This window comes from Pseudophryne corroboree, chromosome 5 (assembly GCF_028390025.1).
Source record: "Pseudophryne corroboree isolate aPseCor3 chromosome 5, aPseCor3.hap2, whole genome shotgun sequence".
In the NCBI taxonomy this organism is placed as follows: Eukaryota; Metazoa; Chordata; class Amphibia; order Anura; family Myobatrachidae; genus Pseudophryne; species Pseudophryne corroboree.
This window is the reverse complement of record NC_086448.1, coordinates 721,188,749-721,209,650: the sequence shown is the minus strand read 5'-3', so window position 1 is coordinate 721,209,650 and position 20,902 is coordinate 721,188,749. Positions and strand designations below refer to the sequence as shown.

General features: G+C 46.6%; 1 protein-coding gene and 1 long non-coding RNA gene across 8 annotated transcripts in view; one reads left to right on the top strand and one right to left on the bottom strand.

Annotated features, from left to right (window-relative positions):
* PAG1 (phosphoprotein membrane anchor with glycosphingolipid microdomains 1) overlaps positions 1-4,168 on the top strand; it is a 477,890-nt gene extending 473,722 nt beyond the window's left edge. For all 6 annotated transcript variants that reach the window (XM_063923993.1, XM_063923988.1, XM_063923987.1 and 3 more), the window contains one exon: positions 2,818-4,168. In XM_063923993.1, the coding sequence (XP_063780063.1) occupies positions 2,818-3,171 (354 nt within the window). In that variant the 3' untranslated portion in view covers positions 3,172-4,168. The remainder of the gene's footprint in view (positions 1-2,817) is intronic.
* On the bottom strand, positions 1,863-15,053 carry LOC134928348 (uncharacterized). 2 transcript variants are annotated; one of them, XR_010177903.1, is made up of 2 exons: positions 14,621-15,053; positions 1,863-2,268 (listed from the first exon to the last, which is right to left on the bottom strand). It is a non-coding gene; the product is annotated as an uncharacterized LOC134928348 (long non-coding RNA). The 2 variants fall into 2 exon arrangements; XR_010177902.1 differs by having other exon boundaries at positions 14,913-15,053.
* Positions 15,054-20,902: the final 5,849 nt, after the last annotated feature.

Here is a 20,902-nt window from a genome sequence, read left to right as displayed (position 1 = left end):
AGATTTATACCCCCCAATATGTTAGGGACTTGCCCGATTAACAAGGTCACCTGGACGCGGTGGGCAAGCCGTTAATTATGGCCATAACTATGCGAAGAACCTCACTCAAAATGCTAAACTTTATTGCAATGAATAGTATAAAAAAAATATATAGTATATTAGTGTTTGAATTGTGCACCTGCAACCTTGTCTCTGTATTCAATTCAACAATCAACACACTCTCCCTAAAAGTGGTCGGTAATATAGTCCCAGATCTTTTTTACATTTTTGCATAAATGAAAGGAACCTTGAGAATCGCTGGATGATCCAGTATGTCTCCACTGCTCTCATCTAATTTATCCAATCATCCCTAAAAAAGCAGACTGGAATAGACCTGATTCAGGTCTTACCACTACATACGGCTGCTTCCTGGGACGAACCATAGGACACAAGGACGTTGTTTAAAAAGCCAGAGTTACACATTGACTACAAATTCTCTCAGTGGGCGGGATGTACTAATGTACATCGCCGCCCATCGCCGCCCTGCGCCACGATGCTGATCGCATATGTACTAACATATGCGATCAGCATTGCGGAGGACAGCTCTTCCGATAAGAGCTGTCCTCCGCGATGCGCAGCGGCAGCCTGACTTCCGGGATTCGGCCCCAGAAGTCAGTCTGCGCATGCGCGGGGTGACGGTGGCGGCCGCAGGGCATGCTGGGAGGGATCCGATCGGATCCCTCACACAGCGCCGCGGAGAGAAGCCCCATAGGCTTCTATGGATGTACGCCAGCTAAAGCTGGCGTACCCCGCCGCGGCGCTGACCTGGCGGCCGGGGCTTAGTACATCAGGAAATGCGGTAAACAGGGAGTTTACCGCATTTTCTGTTTAGTACATCCCGCCCAGTATGTAAGAAATGTGTAAGCACTGAGATACCAACAATGTCTCTGCACCACAGCTCTGGCTTGCAAACGTCTCCGTATTCACCACAGGTCAAGTGGTTTTAAGGTGATTTGTAAATGTAGGAGAGTGCTAGACGGGAACTGGGAATATAGATGTCTCCTCATACATCTTGCCTCAATACGCTATGCAGCACAAGATTCCTGGCATGAGTTAGCGGGCAGCTCTGCTATGCTCGGCCATCTTTTTTGCCAAAAAATTTGTCTTTTTAAAATCGCTGTGCGACTGTGACACACAAGCAGCTTATGTTGATTAAAATTATATGCGGTATGCCAATGTTCTGTGTGCAACTGCAGCTGTATCTGCATATGAAATGCAACATTACAGTCATTTCCAGGAAGACACTGTAGCAAAGCATTACCTATGCAGATACAGCCACAGTCGCACACAGAATCGCATATCATTTTAATCAGTGTAAGCTGCTTGTGCATCCTATTCACATAGTCCTGCGACTTAGACACATTTAAATGGAAAAAGTAGCTCTGCGCTATAGAGTCATGCCGCGGCATGGCGTGAATAGAAGGGCTGTATAATGTGATTGCAGCAAGGATGTAGGAGAATACATCTGTAAGCAACTCTTAATTTATATAGGCCCAAGTGAAAATGGACACTGTAAAGCACATATGAGCACACGTATGCTCCTTGTCAACAGTAACCGCTATTACGCCTGGCTATGCAGTGTCAACTGGTCAAAACATTCACTTCCACATTGAACAAACTTTGTTGAGTTGTGAACTGCTTGCAGTGATCAGTGGCCCAGTCACATCACTAGGCCTTCCAGAATATCATTGACAGTAGTGATGTAGTAATAATGACTTACCCATGAGCATCTATCTACCATCTTAAGCTTTGATACCATTTCTAATGGTAGTACTGCAAAGCATGACCACGGAGAAAGCACAAAACAGAACATCACAATAACATGAAGAGCATTACATTTCATTCATTATTTCTCTGCTCAGTATGGGATCAGCATCTCACGATCCCTAACAGGAAGCTTCCAGTGAGGTCGTGTTTCTGGTCCACCCAACAATGCTATCTGCGGCTCAGTTTAGAGGCAAGACCTTCCACCTCATTTTGGTGTCTATCTGAGTCAAAGAAATCCTGTTCTTTTAGAGGTTTCTGCTACTCGACAGTACTGACAGCTTGCGTCTAACCCGATAACCTGTGACATACCTTTAATACAGTACTCATACTAGTTATCATCATATTGTGAGAACTAGTTCATTTCTTTTAAGGTGACTTTCTGTGGTGGCACTAATTGTCTAACTATAAATGTAGGAATAACAGTGTAACGTCAAATTTGAAGCCATCTCTTCATGTTTCACCCTGTATAAGGAAGAAAAATGTGAAAACATATGTATTCCAATTCAGCCGAGTTCTTTAAAGATAATTTCATATTTAATGGAACAGCCTCATGCAGAGCTGGATGGAAATCGCCTGTATGTTCTCCTGCATTGTGTGTGTTGATAAAATACATACATTTGGCTGTATGCAGCGTTGTACGCATCTTCCAGTGCCCCGGCCCCCTGTGTATGTGCCTGGTTTCCTATCACTCATGATCACCAGCACACACTTGCCTATGTTTGGAGCAAAAGACACGTCTAAGCACTTGTATTTACACCTACGCCCAAGTCTGCATAGCCGGCAGATGCGTCGGCACTTCCTCACAGATCCCTATCTATGCAAGAGTGAACCATTACACACTAGTTATGCCCTCTGAGTCACAAGTGTACCACTCTGCATCACCCACACTTTGAGACACTTGCTTCTGGAGAACAAACATACGTTCTGCGCAGCGTCATGCCCTTTAATGAACCTACTCATGAAATGCTTTTTTGAATAATGTCACCAATATCTTGTGTCTTTTGATTGCAGATTTCTGCAATGTATTCAAGTGTGTCTAGAACCGGACAATCTCTGAGACTTCAAGAAGACCTCTCCCATTATTCCTACATCCAAGATGTTGAGATATCGCCAACGAGCTGCAATGGAACTTATGCTACAGTGAGGGATATTGATAAAAGCCCCAACATTATTGATTTGCCAGCTTCAATTGAGATAATAAATGGCATACCTAACCCGGAATATGAAGCCATTTCTGCCATAAGCCAAAGAGAGGAGAGGACTACTGCTCTCTCTGGTGCTGGTCAGGGCGTGCTACCACATGGTGAGAGCGACTATGAAAGCATTGGTGATCTGCAACAAAATGGAGACTACACTAAACTTTAAAGAGTGCAAAAAAGTATTATTATTATTTTCTAACTGATATAGCACAATCCTTTGAATGGGTTCTTCATGTACCCTGCCTAGTCATGGATTTACGTCAAAGAAAAAGCACAGGTTTGCATACAAGAACTGTCTCCCGGCTGCATGAAGACATTGAGTTGTGACATTGAGCTATTTTTTTTTATGTGCCATTTATTTTCTTTATAGGTAAATTGAAATATTGTCTAAAAACTGGATGACCCCATACGGAGTAAGCAGTTAGGTATTCATGTGTCCTCTTTATAGAATACTTTAATGAAGAAGAATAATCAGTTGTAGTCAGATGTATATTTTATTATCATTGAACCTGTATTTAATTTGAAAATTGTTTGTGTATTTGTTTTTTTGTATTGATCGGTTTTGTTAGTAAGTTTGGTTATAGCTTATAGTCACTGTTGCTAGAAGTTTCTTTTTAAGGCTTTTTATTAGCAACACATACCAGGATAATCAGAATTGCGCTTTTTCCCCCTCTAAAAAACGAATTGCAAAGTTGAGTTCTATTTCACACTTTGTAAATATTGGGAATGTGTAACATTTCCTAAAGGAAATATTTTGCTATAATACAGGGAAGAGGGTGACAAAGCATTAGGGCAAAGGTGTGTACACACGGCGTGATGCTCCGTGTGCCCAACATTAACGCTTCGGCCCCGCTGATATAGTCAATGTTGGGCTGCCTGCACAGTCTATTTTTCCTTGCGATGCCGATCTCGCGGGGCCGCGCATCGACATCGTAAGCTGTGTACACACGGTGCAATATGCACTAACTTTCCTTATGATTTTGACTATATAGTGAAAATCGTAAGGAAAGTGAAGTGCCTGTCGCACCGTGTGTGTGCACCTTAAGAGTTATTACACAAAATGCTGGTTATTCAGTTGTAGCCCATGTTTTATGATTTTAACAGCGTTGGCAATTTCAAAAGATTACTTTTTCTTACAGCCAATAATAAAGGCTTTTAGAACATGTGTGATCCCAGGATTGTAATGTAAGAATGGGATAATACATAACCTGGTACTGGAGTCCATTATTAAATGATTCTTTAAGTTACAGTGAAAATATATTGCTGCAGACTTCTAGCGTCCTGATATAAATGCTTCCAGAAGTCTGGTTTACATTTCAGTATTTGTGATGAAATTCTCCTGGAGGGTAGGTTCCTGTAATGCAGAGCTTCTCAAACTCTGTTCTGAGAGCACACCAATACTCCTGGTTTTAGGGATATCCATACTTTAGTACATATGGTTAAATCAAAATGACTGAGGTACTAAATAAATCACCTGAGCTCAAGCATGGAAATACTTTTCTCTAACGTCCTAGTGGATGCTGGGAACTCCGTAAGGACCATGGGGAATAGCGGGCTCCGAAGGAGGCTGGGCACTCTAGAAAGATCTTAGACTACCTGGTGTGCACTGGCTCCTCCCACTATGACCCTCCTCCAAGCCTCAGTTAGATTTCGTGCCCGGCCGAGGTTAGATGCACACTAGGGGCTCTCCTGAGCTCTTAGAAAGTTATAGTCTTAGAATTTGTTATTTTCAGTGAGACCTGCTGGCAACAGGCTCACTGCAGCGAGGGACTAAGGGGAGAAGAAGCGAACTCGCCTGCTTGCAGCCGGATTGGGCTTCTTAGGCTACTGGACACCATTCGCTCCAGAGGGATCGACCGCAGGCCCAGCCTTGATGTTCGGTCCCGGAGCCGCGCCGCCGTCCCCCTTACAGAGCCAGAAGCAAGAAGATGGTCCGGAAAATCGGCGGCATGAAGACTCTGTCTTCACCAAGGTAGCGCACAGCACTGCAGCTGTGCGCCATTGCTCCTCTCACACACTTCACACTCCGGTCACTGAGGGTGCAGGGCGCTGGGGGGGGCGCCCTGAGGCAGCAATAAAAACACCTTGGCTGGCTAAAATACCTCAATATATGGCCCCAGGGGCTATATATGAGGTAAATACCCCTGCCAGAATTCCATAAAAAACGGGAGAATAGGCCGCGAAAAAGGGGCGGAGCCTATCCTCAGCACACTGGCACCATTTTTCCCTCACAGCTCGGCTGGAGGGAAGCTCCCTGGCTCTTCCCTGCACAGTAAGAGGGAAAAGAGAGGGGGGGCATTAAATTTGGCACTGTATACAGTATATTATATAAAAGCTATTAGGGACATAACTCAGTTAGTCCCTGTATATATATAGCGCTCTGGTGTGTGCTGGCATACTCTTACTCTGTCCCCCCAAAGGGCTTTTGTGGGTCCTGTCCTCGTTTAGAGCATTCCCTGTGTGTCTGCGGTGTGTCGGTACGGCTGTGTCGACATGTTGAATGAGGAGGCTTATATGGTGACAGAACAGAGGCCGATATATATGATGTCGCCCCCTGTGGGGCCGACACCAGAGTGGATGGATAGGTGAAAGGTATTAACCGACAGTGTCAACTCCTTACATAAAAGGGTGGATGACGTAACAGCTGTGGGACAGCCGGCTTCGCAGCCCGCGCCTGCCCAGGCGTCTCAAAGGCCATCAGGGGCTCAAAAACGCCCGCTCTCTCAGATGGCAGACACAGATGTCGACGCGGAGTCTGACTCCAGTGTCGACAAGGTGGAGACATATACACAATCCACTAGGAACATCCGTGACGTGATCCCGGCAATAAAAAATGTGTTATACATTTCTGACTTTAACCCAAGCACCTCTAAAAATGGGTTTTAGGTTTGGGGAGAAAAAACAGGCAGTGTTTTGTTCCCCCATCAGATGAATAAATGAAGTGTGTGAAAGCGTGGGTTCCCCCGTTAAGAAACTGGTAATTTATAAAAAGTTACTGATGGCGTACCCTTTCCCGCCAGGTGGATAAGTTACGCTGGGAGATATTCCCTAGGGTGGATAAGGCGCTCACACGTTTGTCAAAAAAGGTGGCACTGCCATCTTAGGATACGGCCACTTTAATAGGTACCTGTTGATAAAAAACAGGAGGCTATCCTGAAGTCTGTATTTACACACTCAGGTACTAGACTGAGACCTGCAGATAGTGCTGCTGCAGCGTGGTCGGTGACCCTGTCAAACAGGGATACTAGTTGGCAAACATAAAAACATATTAAAGACGTCGTCTTATATATGGGGGATGCACAGAGGGATATTTTGCCGGCTGGCATCCAAAATAAATGTAATGTCCATTCTGTCAGGAGGGTATTAGAGACCTGTCACTTGACAGGTGATGCTGACTTAAAAAGCGCATAGAGAGCCTTATAAGGGTGAGGAATTATTTGGGGATGGTCTCTGGGACCTCGTATCCACAGCAACTGCTGGGAAGAAATAATTTTACCTCAGGTTTCCTCACAGACAAAGGTACAGTCCTTTCGGCTTCAGAAAAGCAAGCGGGTCAAATGGCGCTTCCTTTCTGTACAGAGACAAGGGTAGGGGAAAAAAGCTGCACCAGTCAGCCTGTTCCCAGAATCAAGATTCTTCCCCCGCCTCCTGTGAGGCCACACCATGACGCGGGTGCTCCACAGGTGTAGCCAGGTACGGTGGGGGGCCGTCTCAAAAATTTCAGCAATTAGTGGGCTCGCTCACAGGTGGACCCCTGTTTCTTTCAAGTAGTATTTCAGGGGTACAAGCTGGAATTCGAGATGTCTCCCCCCAGCCGTTTCCTAAAATATGCCTTGCTGACAACTCCCTCAGGCAGGGAGGCTGTGCTAGAGGCAATTAATAAGCGGTATTCCCAGCAGGTAATACTCAAGGTGCCCCTACTTCAACAAGGACGGGGTTACTATTCCACACGGGTTGGGGTACCGAAACCGCATGGTTCGGTGTGACCCATTTTATATTTAAAATCCTTGAACACAAAAATTCAAGTTCAAGATGGAATCGCTCAGGGCGGTTATTCCAAGCCTGGACGAGGGGGATTACATGGTATCCTGGGACATCAAGGATGCTTACCTGCATGTCCCCATTTACCATCCTCGCCAGGAGTACCTCAGATTTGTGGTACAGGATTACCATTACCAAGTCCAGACACTGCCGTTTGGACTGTACATGGCACCGAGGGTGTTTTATCAAGGTAATGGCCGAAATGTTGATACTCCTTCAAAAAAAAAAAAAAAAAAGGGAGTTGTAATTATCCCGTACTTGGACAATCTCGTTATAAGGGCGAAGTCCAAGGAGCAGTTGGTAGTCGGGGTAGCACTATTTTGGAAAGTGCTACAACAGCATGGTTGGATTCTAAACAGTCCAAAGTCACAGCTGGTTCCTATGACACGTCTACTGTTCCTGGGGATGGTTCTGGACATAAACCAGAAATAGTGTTTCTCCCGGAGGAGAAAGCCAAGGAGTTGTCATCTCTAGTCAGAGACCTCCTGAAGCCAAAATAGGTAGCGGTGCATCATTGCACGCGAGTCCTGGGAAAAATGGTAGCTTCCTACGAAGCAATCCCATTAGGCAGGTTCCATACAAGAACTTTTCAGAGGGACCTGTTGGACAAGTGGTCCGGATCGCATCTTCCGATGCATAGGCTGATAACCCTGTCTCCAAGGACCAGGGTATCTCTACTGTGGTGGCTGCAGAGTGCCCATCTTCAAGAGGGCCGCAGGTTCGGCATACAGGACTAGGTCCTAGTGACCATGGATTCCAGCCTTTGAGGCTGGGAGGCAGTCACACAGGGAAGAAATTTCCAGGGACTTTGGTCAAGTCAGGTTATTTCCCTACACATAAATATTCTGGACCTGAGGGCCATTTACAATGCCCTGAGGCCGGCAAGGCCTCTGCTTCAAAACCAGCCGGTACTGATCCAATCAGACAACATCACGGCAGTCGCCCATGTAAACCAACAGGGCGGCACAAGAAGCAGGATGGCGATGGCAGAAGCCACAAGGATTCTCCGATAGGCGGAAAATCATGTGTTAGCACTGTCAGCAGTGTTCATTCCCGGAGTGGACAACTGGGAAGCAGATCTTCTCAACAGACACGACCTCCACCCGGGAGAATGGGGACTTCCTCCAGAAGTCTTCCAATAGGATTGTACACCATTGGGAAAGGCCACAGGTGGACATGATGGCGTCCCGCCTCAACAAAAAGCTATAAAAGATATTGCACCGGGTCAAGGGACCCTCAGGCGATAGCTATGGACGCTCTGGTAACACCGTGGGTGTACCAGTCGGTTTATGTGTTCTCCCCTCTGCCTCTCATACCAAAGGTACTGAGAATAATAAGAAGGCGAGGAGTAAGAACGATACTCGTGGATGGCCAAGAAGAGCTTGGTACCCAGAACTTCAAGAATTTATATCAGAGGACCCATGGCCTCTGCCACTCAGACAGGACCTGCGGCAGCAGGGGCCCTGTCTGTTCCAAGACTTACCGCAGCTGCGTTTGTCGGCATGGCGGTTGAACGCCGGATCCTGAAGGAAAAGGGCATTCCGGAGGAAGTCATTCCTACGCTTACTAAAGCCAGGAAAGAGGTTACAGCAACTCATTATCACCGCATATGGCGAAAATATGTTGCATGGTGTGAGGCCGAAAGGGCCCCAACAGAGGAATTTCAACTAGGTCGATTTCTGCATTTCCTGCAAGCAGGAGTGACTATGGGCCTTAAATTGGGTTCCATTAAGGTACAGATCTCGGCTCTGTCGATTTTCTTTCAAAAAGAACTAGCTTCAGTACCTGAAGTTCAGACATTTATAAAAGGAGTGCTGCAGAGTCAGCCCCCGTTTGTGCCTCCTGTGGCACCTTGGGATCTCAACGTGGTGTTGAGTTTCTTAAAATCACATTGGTTTGAACCACTAAACACCGTGGATCTGAAATATCTCACGTGGAAGGTGGTTATGTTATTGGCCTTGGCTTCTGCCAGGCGAGTATCAAAGTTGGCGGATTTGTCTTGTAAAAGCCCTTATTTGATTTTCCATATGGATAGGGCAGAATTGAGGACTCGTCCCCAGTTTCTCCCAAAGGTGGTGTCAGCGTTTCACCTGAACCAGCCTATTGTGGTGCCTAGGCTACTAGGGACTTGGAGGACTCCAAGTTGCTAGACGTTGTCAGGGCACTGAAAATATATGTTTCCAGAACGGCTAGAGTCAGAAAATCTGACTCGCTGTTTATCCTATATGCACCTAACAAGCTGGGTGCTCCTGCTTCTAAGCAGACTATTGCTCGTTGGATTTGTAGTACAATTCAGCTTGCACATACTGTGGCAGGCCTGCCACAGCCAAAATCTGTCAATGCCCATTCCACAAGGAAGGTGGGCTCATCTTGGGCGGCTGCCCGAGAGGTCTCGGCTTTACAACTTTGCCGAGCAGCTACTTGGTCAGGGGCAAACACGTTTGCAAAAATTCTACAAATTTGATACCCTGGCTGAGGAGGACCTGGAGTTCTCTCATTCAGTGCTGCAGAGTCATCCGCACTCTCCCGCCCGTTTGGGAGCTTTGGTATAATCCCCATGGTCCTTACGGAGTTCCCAGCATCCACTAGGACGTTAGAGAAAATAAGAATTTACTCACCGGTAATTCTATTTCTCGTAGTCCGTAGTGGATGCTGGGCGCCCATCCCAAGTGCGGTTTATCTGCAATACTTGTACATAGTTATGGTTAACTAAATCGGGTTATTGTTGAGCCATCTGTTGAGAGGCTCTATTGTTTCATACTGTTAACTGTGTTTCATATCACGAGTTGTACGGTGTGATTGGTGTGGCTGGTATGAGTCTTACCCGGGATTCAAAATCCTTCCTTATTGTGTACGCTCGTCCGGGCACAGTACCTAACTGAGGCTTGGAGGAGGGTCATAGTGGGAGGAGCCAGTGCACACCAGGTAGTCTAAGATCTTTCTAGAGTGCCCAGCCTCCTTCGGAGCCCGCTATTCCCCATGGTCCTTACGGAGTTCCCAGCATCCACTACGGACTACGAGAAATAGAATTACCGGTGAGTAAATTCTTATTTAAACCTGAACTGTTAGTGTGCCTAATATAACGTCCAGTGCTGGAGCAGGGAGATTTTCTGCCCTGGTCCCACAGCTCCTAACATATGACTTCATGATGTTCTGCTGAGAGGGTAGGGCCATAGGCCAAGGCAGAAAAGCAGTGCCCTTAACCGGTGGCTTTAGAAGCTGCAGGGTGTGTCTGGAGCATCCTTTGGACACTAAAGGCAGCTCTGCAGAAGCTCTACTGGCTGGAACGGCACCCTGCAAGCCAATTGCAGTTACTGTGGGACAGGGACAGTGCCACCCTGAAGACCCTGGACGGCGGCACCACACACAGACCGCCTGCTCCAAACCCCAAGCAGCGTGTTATTGATATATGCCACAGGATCAGACGGCTGAACTCAGGACTGTTCACACTGTGCTATACAGTTCTCCTTAAAGAAACACTAACCCCAAACTCCAACATAGAATAATAGTGTGCTATTAGAGAACAGCACAGATGTACCTGCAAATTCCCCGTTCTGTGACTGAGATGAAGAACCTTTTACTTGCAGGCTGCTCAGAAGCTGACAGAGGAGAATCAGTGCAGAGAAAACCCTCCTTCCTTGAATTCAACTTTTATCTCAGGTAGCTCCGGTTTTAATATACGTTTTACGTACATACATTTGTGAATGTGGGTAAAGTGTTACTCTGTCCCAGGTCGCTGAGAGTCTCGGAGGCCACGGCCTGCCAAAGAGGCATAACCACACGCGCAACCTGGTGCAGCCAATGGTACTGGTGGCACAACATCTGTGGATTGGGTCCCGAAAGCCCCAACTCACACAGTGGCCACACCCCTCTTCATACTGTGACGCAGCTTTTCTAATGGCCGTCCTGACTCTTTCATATACTAAAATACAAATATTGTGGGTTGACTATCCCTTAAATCTGCAATCATCCATAACCAGCTATTGGCTAAATGTGTGAATATTTCCCAGCTTTTGGTCTGGGACAGACACAACTTCCTTGTTCACTTATTGTCCATGCGCCAATAGTTCTACCAAGTGTGATAGGAGAGGTGTAATATACTATGTATTACTATGGTACTAGCAAATAAGAAGGTGAAATGACTGTAATCTATAGCAGCCAGGCAAATGTTGTTTTTGTTAGATTCAGTTTGCACTTATTTACCAACTATATTATTTGTTCTTACATTATGCCATGTTTTCTGGATTTCTCCAGTGGGAATTCCATCTACAGACATCCTCTCCCTGTAAGTAGTCCTCATGCAGTCTCTCCACTGCCATTCCCACCGCTGAATTATCTGCCCGTTATGGGACTGCTCTGACCGTGCTGGGGGTACATGGTGCACAGTGTTGAATGCCAAGCAATGTACCATGTTGTCACTAGAAAGTAGTCTCCAGTCCCGTTACCTGTGGTTGGAGCCACGTGTGTAGTGGCACACTGTACATTACCTCCTCGTCCCATCAGTCAGAGATCCATGCCCAGCAAAGTAAAGGGCCCCATACACTAGAACATTAATGCCCGATTTCATCCGATTTCGGCCATTCGGGCCGATATATTGGATGAAATCGGACATTTCAGATGTGTTTTACATCCAATCCAATCAGAAGCGCGGTCCCGTGAGTATCGGATCGGGTCCCCTAGATTGACTGTGCTGCACTACGACATGTCGGATCCCGCAGGCATGGCTGGGATCACACAAGATACATCGTAAGCAAAAGGACCGCATACAATGTATCTTATGCAATCCTGCCGCATGGGAGGCTGCCGGGGTGATCACCTGCGACATGAGAGTCCGACATGTTGCATTAGTGTATGGGGCCCTTAACCGCAGCGTTGCCGTTTAATGTAATGGGATACTGCGAGGAGGTGTCTGTAGGTGTAACCACACCTCACTATACAAATGCTTTAATTTTTGTTCTGTTGTGATTTTTTTTTTTTTATAATAGACATAATATTACCCTGAAAACGATTGTACTGCACAACTACTGTACAAGAATTACCGTATAAATAACAGCTAAAATCTTGGGACGTGACTTTTATTGTATATCTTTTGAAAGGATCTAAATGTGTTTTTATAACGTTAAAAAGGACAATAAGTGCTAAGATTGATTATGCGGACACTGGACAGTAACTATGCTGTTTCCTGCATGCAGGGGAGCTCCCACATCAGGATTGTTACTGTGTGAAATCAAAGGGAATTTTTCTTACTCCCTTCTCATCGTTTGCCTGCACATTAAAGGAATACTGGATTTCATTTTATTTTTTTGTCAGCATACAAAGTGAAATCATTACTTCAGATGTGATGTTCTTCTTGTCTAAACAGGTTGGTTTACGTAGGAAATACTATATTGCCCAGTATTTATTACACAGTTCTGAGGGAATACTTTGAATTTAGGTTGAGTTTAAGTAGAACAGGAACCATAATATTACTTAGTGGCCATTCTGAATTCCAGCTGCTATGGCTGGGGTGGGATCCGGTCTGAAGGTCGACAATGTTTAGGTCGACCACTATAGGTCTACAGTCACTAGGTCGACAGGGTTGGAAGGTCGACATGAGTTTTTCACTTTTTTTTCTTTCTGAACTTTTTCATACTTAACGATCCACGTGGACTACGATTGGAACGGTAATCTGCCCTTGCCCGAAGTTCGCTCGCTATGCGAGGGGACACTGTGCACTAATTGGGGTTCCCGGTCACACTACGAAGAAACGACACCAAAAAAAACAACAACCTCATGTCGACCTGTCGACCTAGAAACCCTGTCGACCTTCCAACCCTGTCGACCTATAGTGGTCGACCTAAACATTGTCGACCTAGATACTGTCGATTTGATGATCCACACCCGGCTGGGGTACCCTAATGTATGCTGCAGTTTAGCTTCTGCCCACTTACATTGCAGACGCACCCAGTGACTAGGGGAGTGCGGGCCGCATCGGGTGATCATCAACACAGGTATGGGTGCATAGGATGCCTTCTTGACCCTCTAAAGGCATTGCACTCAACAATTATTTTGCCACTATGTTCCTCAAGAGATATCTTGCAACCGGAGTCTGAAACTTCCACATGGAACATGCCATGTGCAGTTGTTCTCAATATTTGCGTACAAGGTTGTCCTTACATTTTAGTAACCACTATATTACGATTTTGTTCTGTGCTGGTTGGGGAGTGGTGCTCTTGAGTGTACGGACCGAGTTGCAGTTACTCTAACTAACGTGTTTTTGTTTTAATCAGCTCTGTATTAAGATGACTGACAAAGGCAATCATTACAGCAGACCTAGCTGAAGGTGTGACCGGACGGCCTATGCTGTCTCCTCTAGTAGAGAGGGCTAACCTCATGGTCCAAATGTAATAGGGTCTGATTTTGCTAAAGGTGCAAAGCTCCGTCTCATTGGATGGTAACGGCTTAATCACACCTATTAATGCATATAGAGTGAAAACTGCTGCAACTGTGTTCTAATACTCCTTTCACACTGCATTTAATACTCGCTTTACACAAATAAAGTATGTTTTATACCCTGTTAGGCAATCCCCCGCACCCCCTGCTTCCCTCGCTCAGAAACTAATTCCCTGTCACCACCTGATTCTTTCTCCTCTCACCCCGTCCCCTCAGTCTACGGAGTTTAAAGCTGGCACCGACCCACCAGCCAATCCCGGCTCGCGGACCGGCTACCAATCAAAAGAAGGGGCCGCTTTTTAGATCTGGCTCCAATTGCGGACTGTCGGGCAATGAGAAGCTGCCAGTTGGCCATGATTGGCTAGCACCAGATTTTAAAAAGCCACCCCTTCTTTTGATTGGCAGCTGGCCCGGGATTGGCTGGTGGACGGTGCCAACTTTAAACTGAAAAAAGAGAAAAAGCTATGCGCTCAGGTGAGTAGCACTGCACTATGATTGTCAGCAGCCTCTTGAAGAAGGGAATTGCCAGTCCCTTAAAACAAAACTAAATAAACAAATAACAAGTGGCGCTTGACGATCAGAAAGTTGAAAACATTTATTTGTATAAAATATATATAAAAGTTACAACAACCTCCCGGGGGTAAGAAACAGTATTAAAATATCACAATAGTATAAATATGCACTGTATTGTAGCTCCGTATTCAAATTGTAATAAAAACATCAGTAGTGAATATTCTTATTTGCATACGATTAATTATTAACACCTTCCAGGTGTTAATAATAATTAATCGTATGCAAATAAGAATATTCACTACTGATGTTTTTATTACAATTTGAATACGGAGCTACAATACAGTGCATATTTATACTATTGTGATATTTTAATACTGTTTCTTACCCCCGGGAGGTTGTTGTAACTTTTATATATATTTTATACAAATAAATGTTTTCAACTTTCTGATCGTCAAGCGCCACTTGTTATTTGTTTATCCAACTTTAAACTGCACTGCAGCCGGAACCCGATACTCCTGGCTCCATCCCAGTGCCGCCACTGCCGATCACTCCAGCTGCTGTTGAAGCGCTGAGATCCCATACTTTATCCCAGCGCACTGCACACCCTGCACAAAGTTTATTAGACTTACCACTTCAGAGTCCTGTGGCGGTGGGTGCTGCAGATAAAACTCACTGGGAAAATGGCGTGGCAGCTATTTTCCTGGTGATACGAACATGCGCAGTAGTCTGGCACCAGGCCAGAGTCTACAGCGCTGGGGCTGCTGCCTTAGTGGAGGGGTCCTCTCCTCTCTTTATCCGCCCCTGGATGGGGGTGGCAGTGTGGCATATAATTAGAAGGCACAGTATGTCATAATGTGAATTGGGGCAATGCACTGTGTGACATATAATGTCAATCTCAATTTTGCTGTCTGCTGTACGAACCTTCGATCCAGGCTTTGCCCAGGGGGGCATGCCAGGCACTGTCACTACTATTTGATTCTACCCCCTGGCTGCAGGTGACACCACCTGGCGTGCCTCTCCTCGGCTGGTGACTCTGCCGAGTGCTATCCTAGCCAAGGGGTAGATATGACCCTGCTTTGTGATGTCAGCAGTTACTGCTGGGTAGTACAGCAATAGGGCCTTTGTGATGTCAGGAGATACTGCTGGGTATCTTAGCAATAGGGCCTTTGTGTAGGCTGACCATACTATCCCTTTAAACTGGGACACTAATGAATTACACAGGTTCTGTGGCTGGCTGACTTCAAATCTGTATGTCACCTGGTTTTAATCAGCCTCAGAACCTGTGTAATTTATGTACAGAGGGAAAAAGATGCAGGTGCACTGTCTCACACTAGCTCAACCTGTAATAACCAAAGACATTTAGCATAATCCTGGCCAGGGCTATGGGCTTACCCACCGCACCAAGGTAGCCTCTCATTGGGTAAGTCCTTAACACTAACTTCAGGGGTTCAGGTCAGGGGGGCAGGACACCCCAAAGCCACCCAGCCAGACAAGCCCAGGGCACCGCAAGAAAGATACAAGTAAAGAGTTAAGTAGGTAGGAGCAGCTACTGCTGCATGTGTGAATAATGTGAAGAGTGAAAAAGTATGGTGTGAAAGTGTTACACATATATAAAACAAACTATAAGTGCCATAGTGTATTAAAATAAATGTTAGATTGCGATACCCCGAGGGTGTCCAGCCACGGCAGGTCCAGGAAGCCCCACACCCCAGAGAATACCCCAATATTGATTGCCATAATAAACAAAATGTAGGAGTCTTACTAGTGATGAGCGGGTTCGGTTCCTCGGAATCCGAACCCCCCCGAACTTCAGCCTTTTTACACGGGTCCGAGGCAGGTTCGAACCTTCCCGCCTTGCTCGGCTAACCCGAGCGCGCCCGAACGTCATCATCCAGCTGTCGGATTCTCGCGAGGCTCTAATTCTATCGCGAGACTCGGATTCTGTATAAGGAGCCGCGCGTCGCCGCCATTTTCACACGTGCATTGAGATTGATAGGGAGAGGACGTGGCTGGCGTCCTCTCCGTTTATAGAGAAGAGAGTAGAGAGTTAGAGACACTATTTAGTATTTACTAATTTTGGGGAGCATATTAGGACTGGAGTACTACTACTTGCTGATAGTGTGACCATTGACCACCAGTTTAATTAATCCGTTCTCTGCCTGAAAAAAAACGATACACAGTGTGACACAGTCACATACCATATCTGTGCTCAGCCTCAGTGTGCTGCATCATCATATGTAATACTGTATATCTGACTGTGCTGAGTGCTCACTGCTCACACAGCTTAATTGTGGGGGAGACTGGGGAGCAGTTAGAGCAGGAGTACATAAATAATATATTTTAAGTACAGTGCACACTTTTGCTGCCAGAGTGCCACACTGCCAGTGTGACTGACCAGTGACCACACTGACCACCAGTATATTGTGATTGTCTGCTTAGGACGGAGTACTACTTGCTGATAGTGTGACCAGTGACCACCACCAGTTTAATTAATCCGTTCTCTGCCTGAAAAAAAAACGATACACAGTGTGACACAGTCACATACCATATCTGTGCTCAGCCCAGTGTGCTGCATCATATGTAATACTGTATATCATTATCTGACTGTGCTGAGTGCTCACTGCTCACACAGCTTAATTGTGGGGGAGACTGGGGAGCAGTTATAGCAAGAGTACATATTTTAAGTACAGTGCACACTTTTGCTGCCAGAGTGCCACTGCCAGTGTGACTGACCAGTGACCACTGACCACCAGTATATTGTGATTGTCTGCTGACCACCAGTATATTGTGATTGTCTGCCTGAAAAAGTTAAACACTCGTCGTGTGGTGTTTTTATAAACGCATTCTGCAGACAGTGTCCAGCAGGTCCGTCATTACATAATATATACCTGTCCGGCTGCAGTACTAGTGTGATATATATATTAGAGATGTGCACCTGAAATTTTTCGGGTTTTGTGTTTTGGTTTTGGGTTCGGTTCCGCGGCCGTGTTTTGGGTTCGACCGCGTTTTGGCAAAACCTCACCGATTTTTTTTTTGTCGGATTCGGGTGTGTTTTGGATTCGGGTGTTTTTTTCAAAAAACACTAAAAAACAGCTTAAATCATAGAATTTGGGGGTCATTTTGATCCCAAAGTATTATTAACCTCAAAAACCATAATTTACACTCATTTTCAGTCTATTCTGAATACCTCACACCTCACAATATTATTTTTAGTCCTAAAATTTGCACCGAGGTCGCTGGATGACTAAGCTAAGCGACCCTAGTGGCCGACACAAACACCTGGCCCATCTAGGAGTGGCACTGCAGTGTCACGCAGGATGTCCCTTCCAAAAAACCCTCCCCAAACAGCACATGACGCAAAGAAAAAAAGAGGCGCAATGAGGTAGCTGTGTGAGTAAGCTAAGCGACCCTAGTGGCCGACACAATTACCTGGCCCATCTAGGAGTGGCACTGCAGTGTCACGCAGGATGTCCCTTCCAAAAAACCCTCCCCAAACAGCACATGACGCAAAGAAAAAAAGAGGCGCAATGAGGTAGCTGTGTGAGTAAGCTAAGCGACCCTAGTGGCCGACACAAACACCTGGCCCATCTAGGAGTGGCACTGCAGTGTCACGCAGGATGTCCCTTCCAAAAAACCCTCCCCAAACAGCACATGACGCAAAGAAAAAAAGAGGCGCAATGAGGTAGCTGTGTGAGTAAGCTAAGCGACCCTAGTGGCCGACACAAACACCTGGCCCATCTAGGAGTGGCACTGCAGTGTCACGCAGGATGTCCCTTCCAAAAAACCCTCCCCAAACAGCACATGACGCAAAGAAAAAAAGAGGCGCAATGAGGTAGCTGTGTGAGTAAGATAAGCAACCCTAGTGGCCGACACAAACACCGGGCCCATCTAGGAGTGGCACTGCAGTGGCACGCAGGATGGCCCTTCCAAAAAACCCTCCCCAAACAGCACATGACGCAAAGAAAAAAAGAGGCGCAATGAGGTAGCTGTGTGAGTAAGATAAGCGACCCTAGTGGCCGACACAAACACCGGGCCCATCTAGGAGTGGCACTGCAGTGTCACGCAGGATGTCCCTTCCAAAAAACCCTCCCCAAACAGCACATGACGCAAAGAAAAAAAGAGGCGCAATGAGGTAGCTGTGTGAGTAAGCTAAGCGACCCTAGTGGCCGACACAAACACCGGGCCCATCTAGGAGTGGCACTGCAGTGTCACGCAGGATGTCCCTTCCAAAAAACCCTCCCCAAACAGCACATGACGCAAAGAAAAAAAGAGGCGCAATGAGGTAGATGTGTGAGTAAGATAAGCGACCCTAGTGGCCGACACAAACACCGGGCCCATCTAGGAGTGGCACTGCAGTGGCACGCAGGATGGCCCTTCCAAAAAACCCTCCCCAAACAGCACATGACGCAAAAAATTAAATTAAGAAAAATTAATTAATTAAATTAAATTAAGAAAAATTAAAGAAAAAAGAGGTGCAAGATGGAATTGTCCTTGGGCCCTCCCACCCACCCTTATGTTGTATAAACAGGACATGCACACTTTAACCAACCCATCATTTCAGTGACAGGGTCTGCCACACGACTGTGACTGAAATGACGGGTTGGTTTGGACCCCCACCAAAAAAGAAGCAATTAATCGTTCCTTGCACAAACTGGCTCTACAGAGGCACGATCTCCACCTCATCATCATCCTCCGATATATCACCGTGTACATCCCCCTCCTCACAGATTATCAATTCGTCCCCACTGGAATCCACCATCTCAGCTCCCTGTGTACTTTGTGGAGGCAATTGCTGCTGGTCAATGTCTCCATGGAGGAATTGATTATAATTCATTTTAATGAACATCATCTTCTCCACATTTTCTGGATGTAACCTCGTACGCCGATTGCTGACAAGGTGAGCGGCGGCACTAAACACTCTTTCGGAGTACACACTTGTGGGAGGGCAACTTAGGTAGAATAAAGCCAGTTTGTGCAAGGGCCTCCAAATTGCCTCTTTTTCCTGCCAGTATAAGTACGGACTGTGTGACGTGCCTACTTGGATGCGGTCACTCATATAATCCTCCACCATTCTTTCAATGGTGAGAGAATCATATGCAGTGACAGTAGACGACATGTCCGTAATCGTTGTCCGGTCCTTCAGTCCGGACCAGATGTCAGCATCAGCAGTCGCTCCAGACTGCCCTGCATCACCGCCAGCGGGTGGGCTCGGAATTCTGAGCCTTTTCCTCGCACCCCCAGTTGCGGGAGAATGTGAAGGAGGAGATGTTGACAGGTCGCGTTCCGCTTGACTTGACAATTTAGTCACCAGCAGGTCTTTGAACCCCAGCAGACTTGTGTCTGCCGGAAAGAGAGATCCAAGGTAGGCTTTAAATCTAGGAGCAGCAAAAGGCCATTCAAGCCTATACAATTGAGCACGATATAGGAGGTGGAATGCACCTGTCTCAAGCGCAGTGGAGAATGATTTCAACGTTGTGCAAGGTTCTGCTGCCCTTTGAACTTGCCACACGTGAAGTCAGTTCAGACACTGCCAGCCTGAGTCAGGTCATTCCCCTCATCAGGCTTTTGCAGAAGAAGCTGGAGACATTGAAGGAGGAGCTAACACAGAGCGATTCCGCTAGGCATGTGGGACTTGTGGATGGAGCCCTTAATTCGCTTAACAAGGATTCACGGGTGGTCAATCTGTTGAAATCAGAGCACTACATTTTGGCCACCGTGCTCGATCCTAGATTTAAAACCTACCTTGGATCTCTCTTTCCGGCAGACACAAGTCTGCTGGGGTTCAAAGACCTGCTGGTGAGAAAATTGTCAAGTCAAGCGGAACGCGACCTGTCAACATCTCCTCCTTCACATTCTCCCGTAACTGGGGGTGCGAGGAAAAGGCTCAGAATTCCGAGCCCACCCGCTGGCGGTGATGCAGGTCAGTCTGGAGCGACTGCTGATGCTGACATCTGGTCCGGACTGAAGGACCTGCCAACGATTACGGACATGTCGTCTACTGGCACTGCATATGATTCTCTCCCCATTGAAAGAATGGTGGAGGATTATATGAGTGACCGCATCCAAGTAGGCACGTCAGACAGTCCGTACTTATACTGGCAGGAAAAAGAGGCAATTTGGAGGCCCTTGCACAAACTGGCTTTATTCTACCTAAGTTGCCCTCCCACAAGTGTGTACTCCGAAAGAGTGTTTAGTGCCGCCGCTCACCTTGTCAGCAATCGGCGTACGAGGTTACTTCCAGAAAATGTGGAGAAGATGATGTTAATTAAAATGAATTATAATCAATTCCTCCGTGGAGACATTGACCAGCAGCAATTGCCTCCACAAAGTACACAGGGAGCTGAGATGGTGGATTCCAGTGGGGACGAATTGATAATCTGTGAGGAGGGGGATGTACACGGTGATATATCGGAGGATGATGATGAGGTGGACATCTTGCCTCTGTAGAGCCAGTTTGTGCAAGGAGAGATTAATTGCTTCTTTTTTGGTGGGGGTCCAAACCAACCCGTCATTTGTCACAGTCGTGTGGCAGACCCTGTCACTGAAATGATGGGTTGGTTAAAGTGTGCATGTCCTGTTTATACAACATAAGGGTGGGTGGGAGGGCCCAAGGACAATTCCATCTTGCACCTCTTTTTTCTTTCATTTTTCTTTGCGTCATGTGCTGTTTGGGGAGTGTTTTTTGGAAGGGCCATCCTGCGTGACACTGCAGTGCCACTCCTAGATGGGCCAGGTGTTTGTGTCGGCCACTAGGGTCGCTTAGCTTACTCACACAGCTACCTCATTGCGCCTCTTTTTTTCTTTGCGTCATGTGCTGTTTGGGGAGTGTTTTTTGGAAGGGCCATCCTGCGTGACACTGCAGTGCCACTCCTAGATGGGCCAGGTGTTTGTGTCGGCCACTAGGGTCGCTT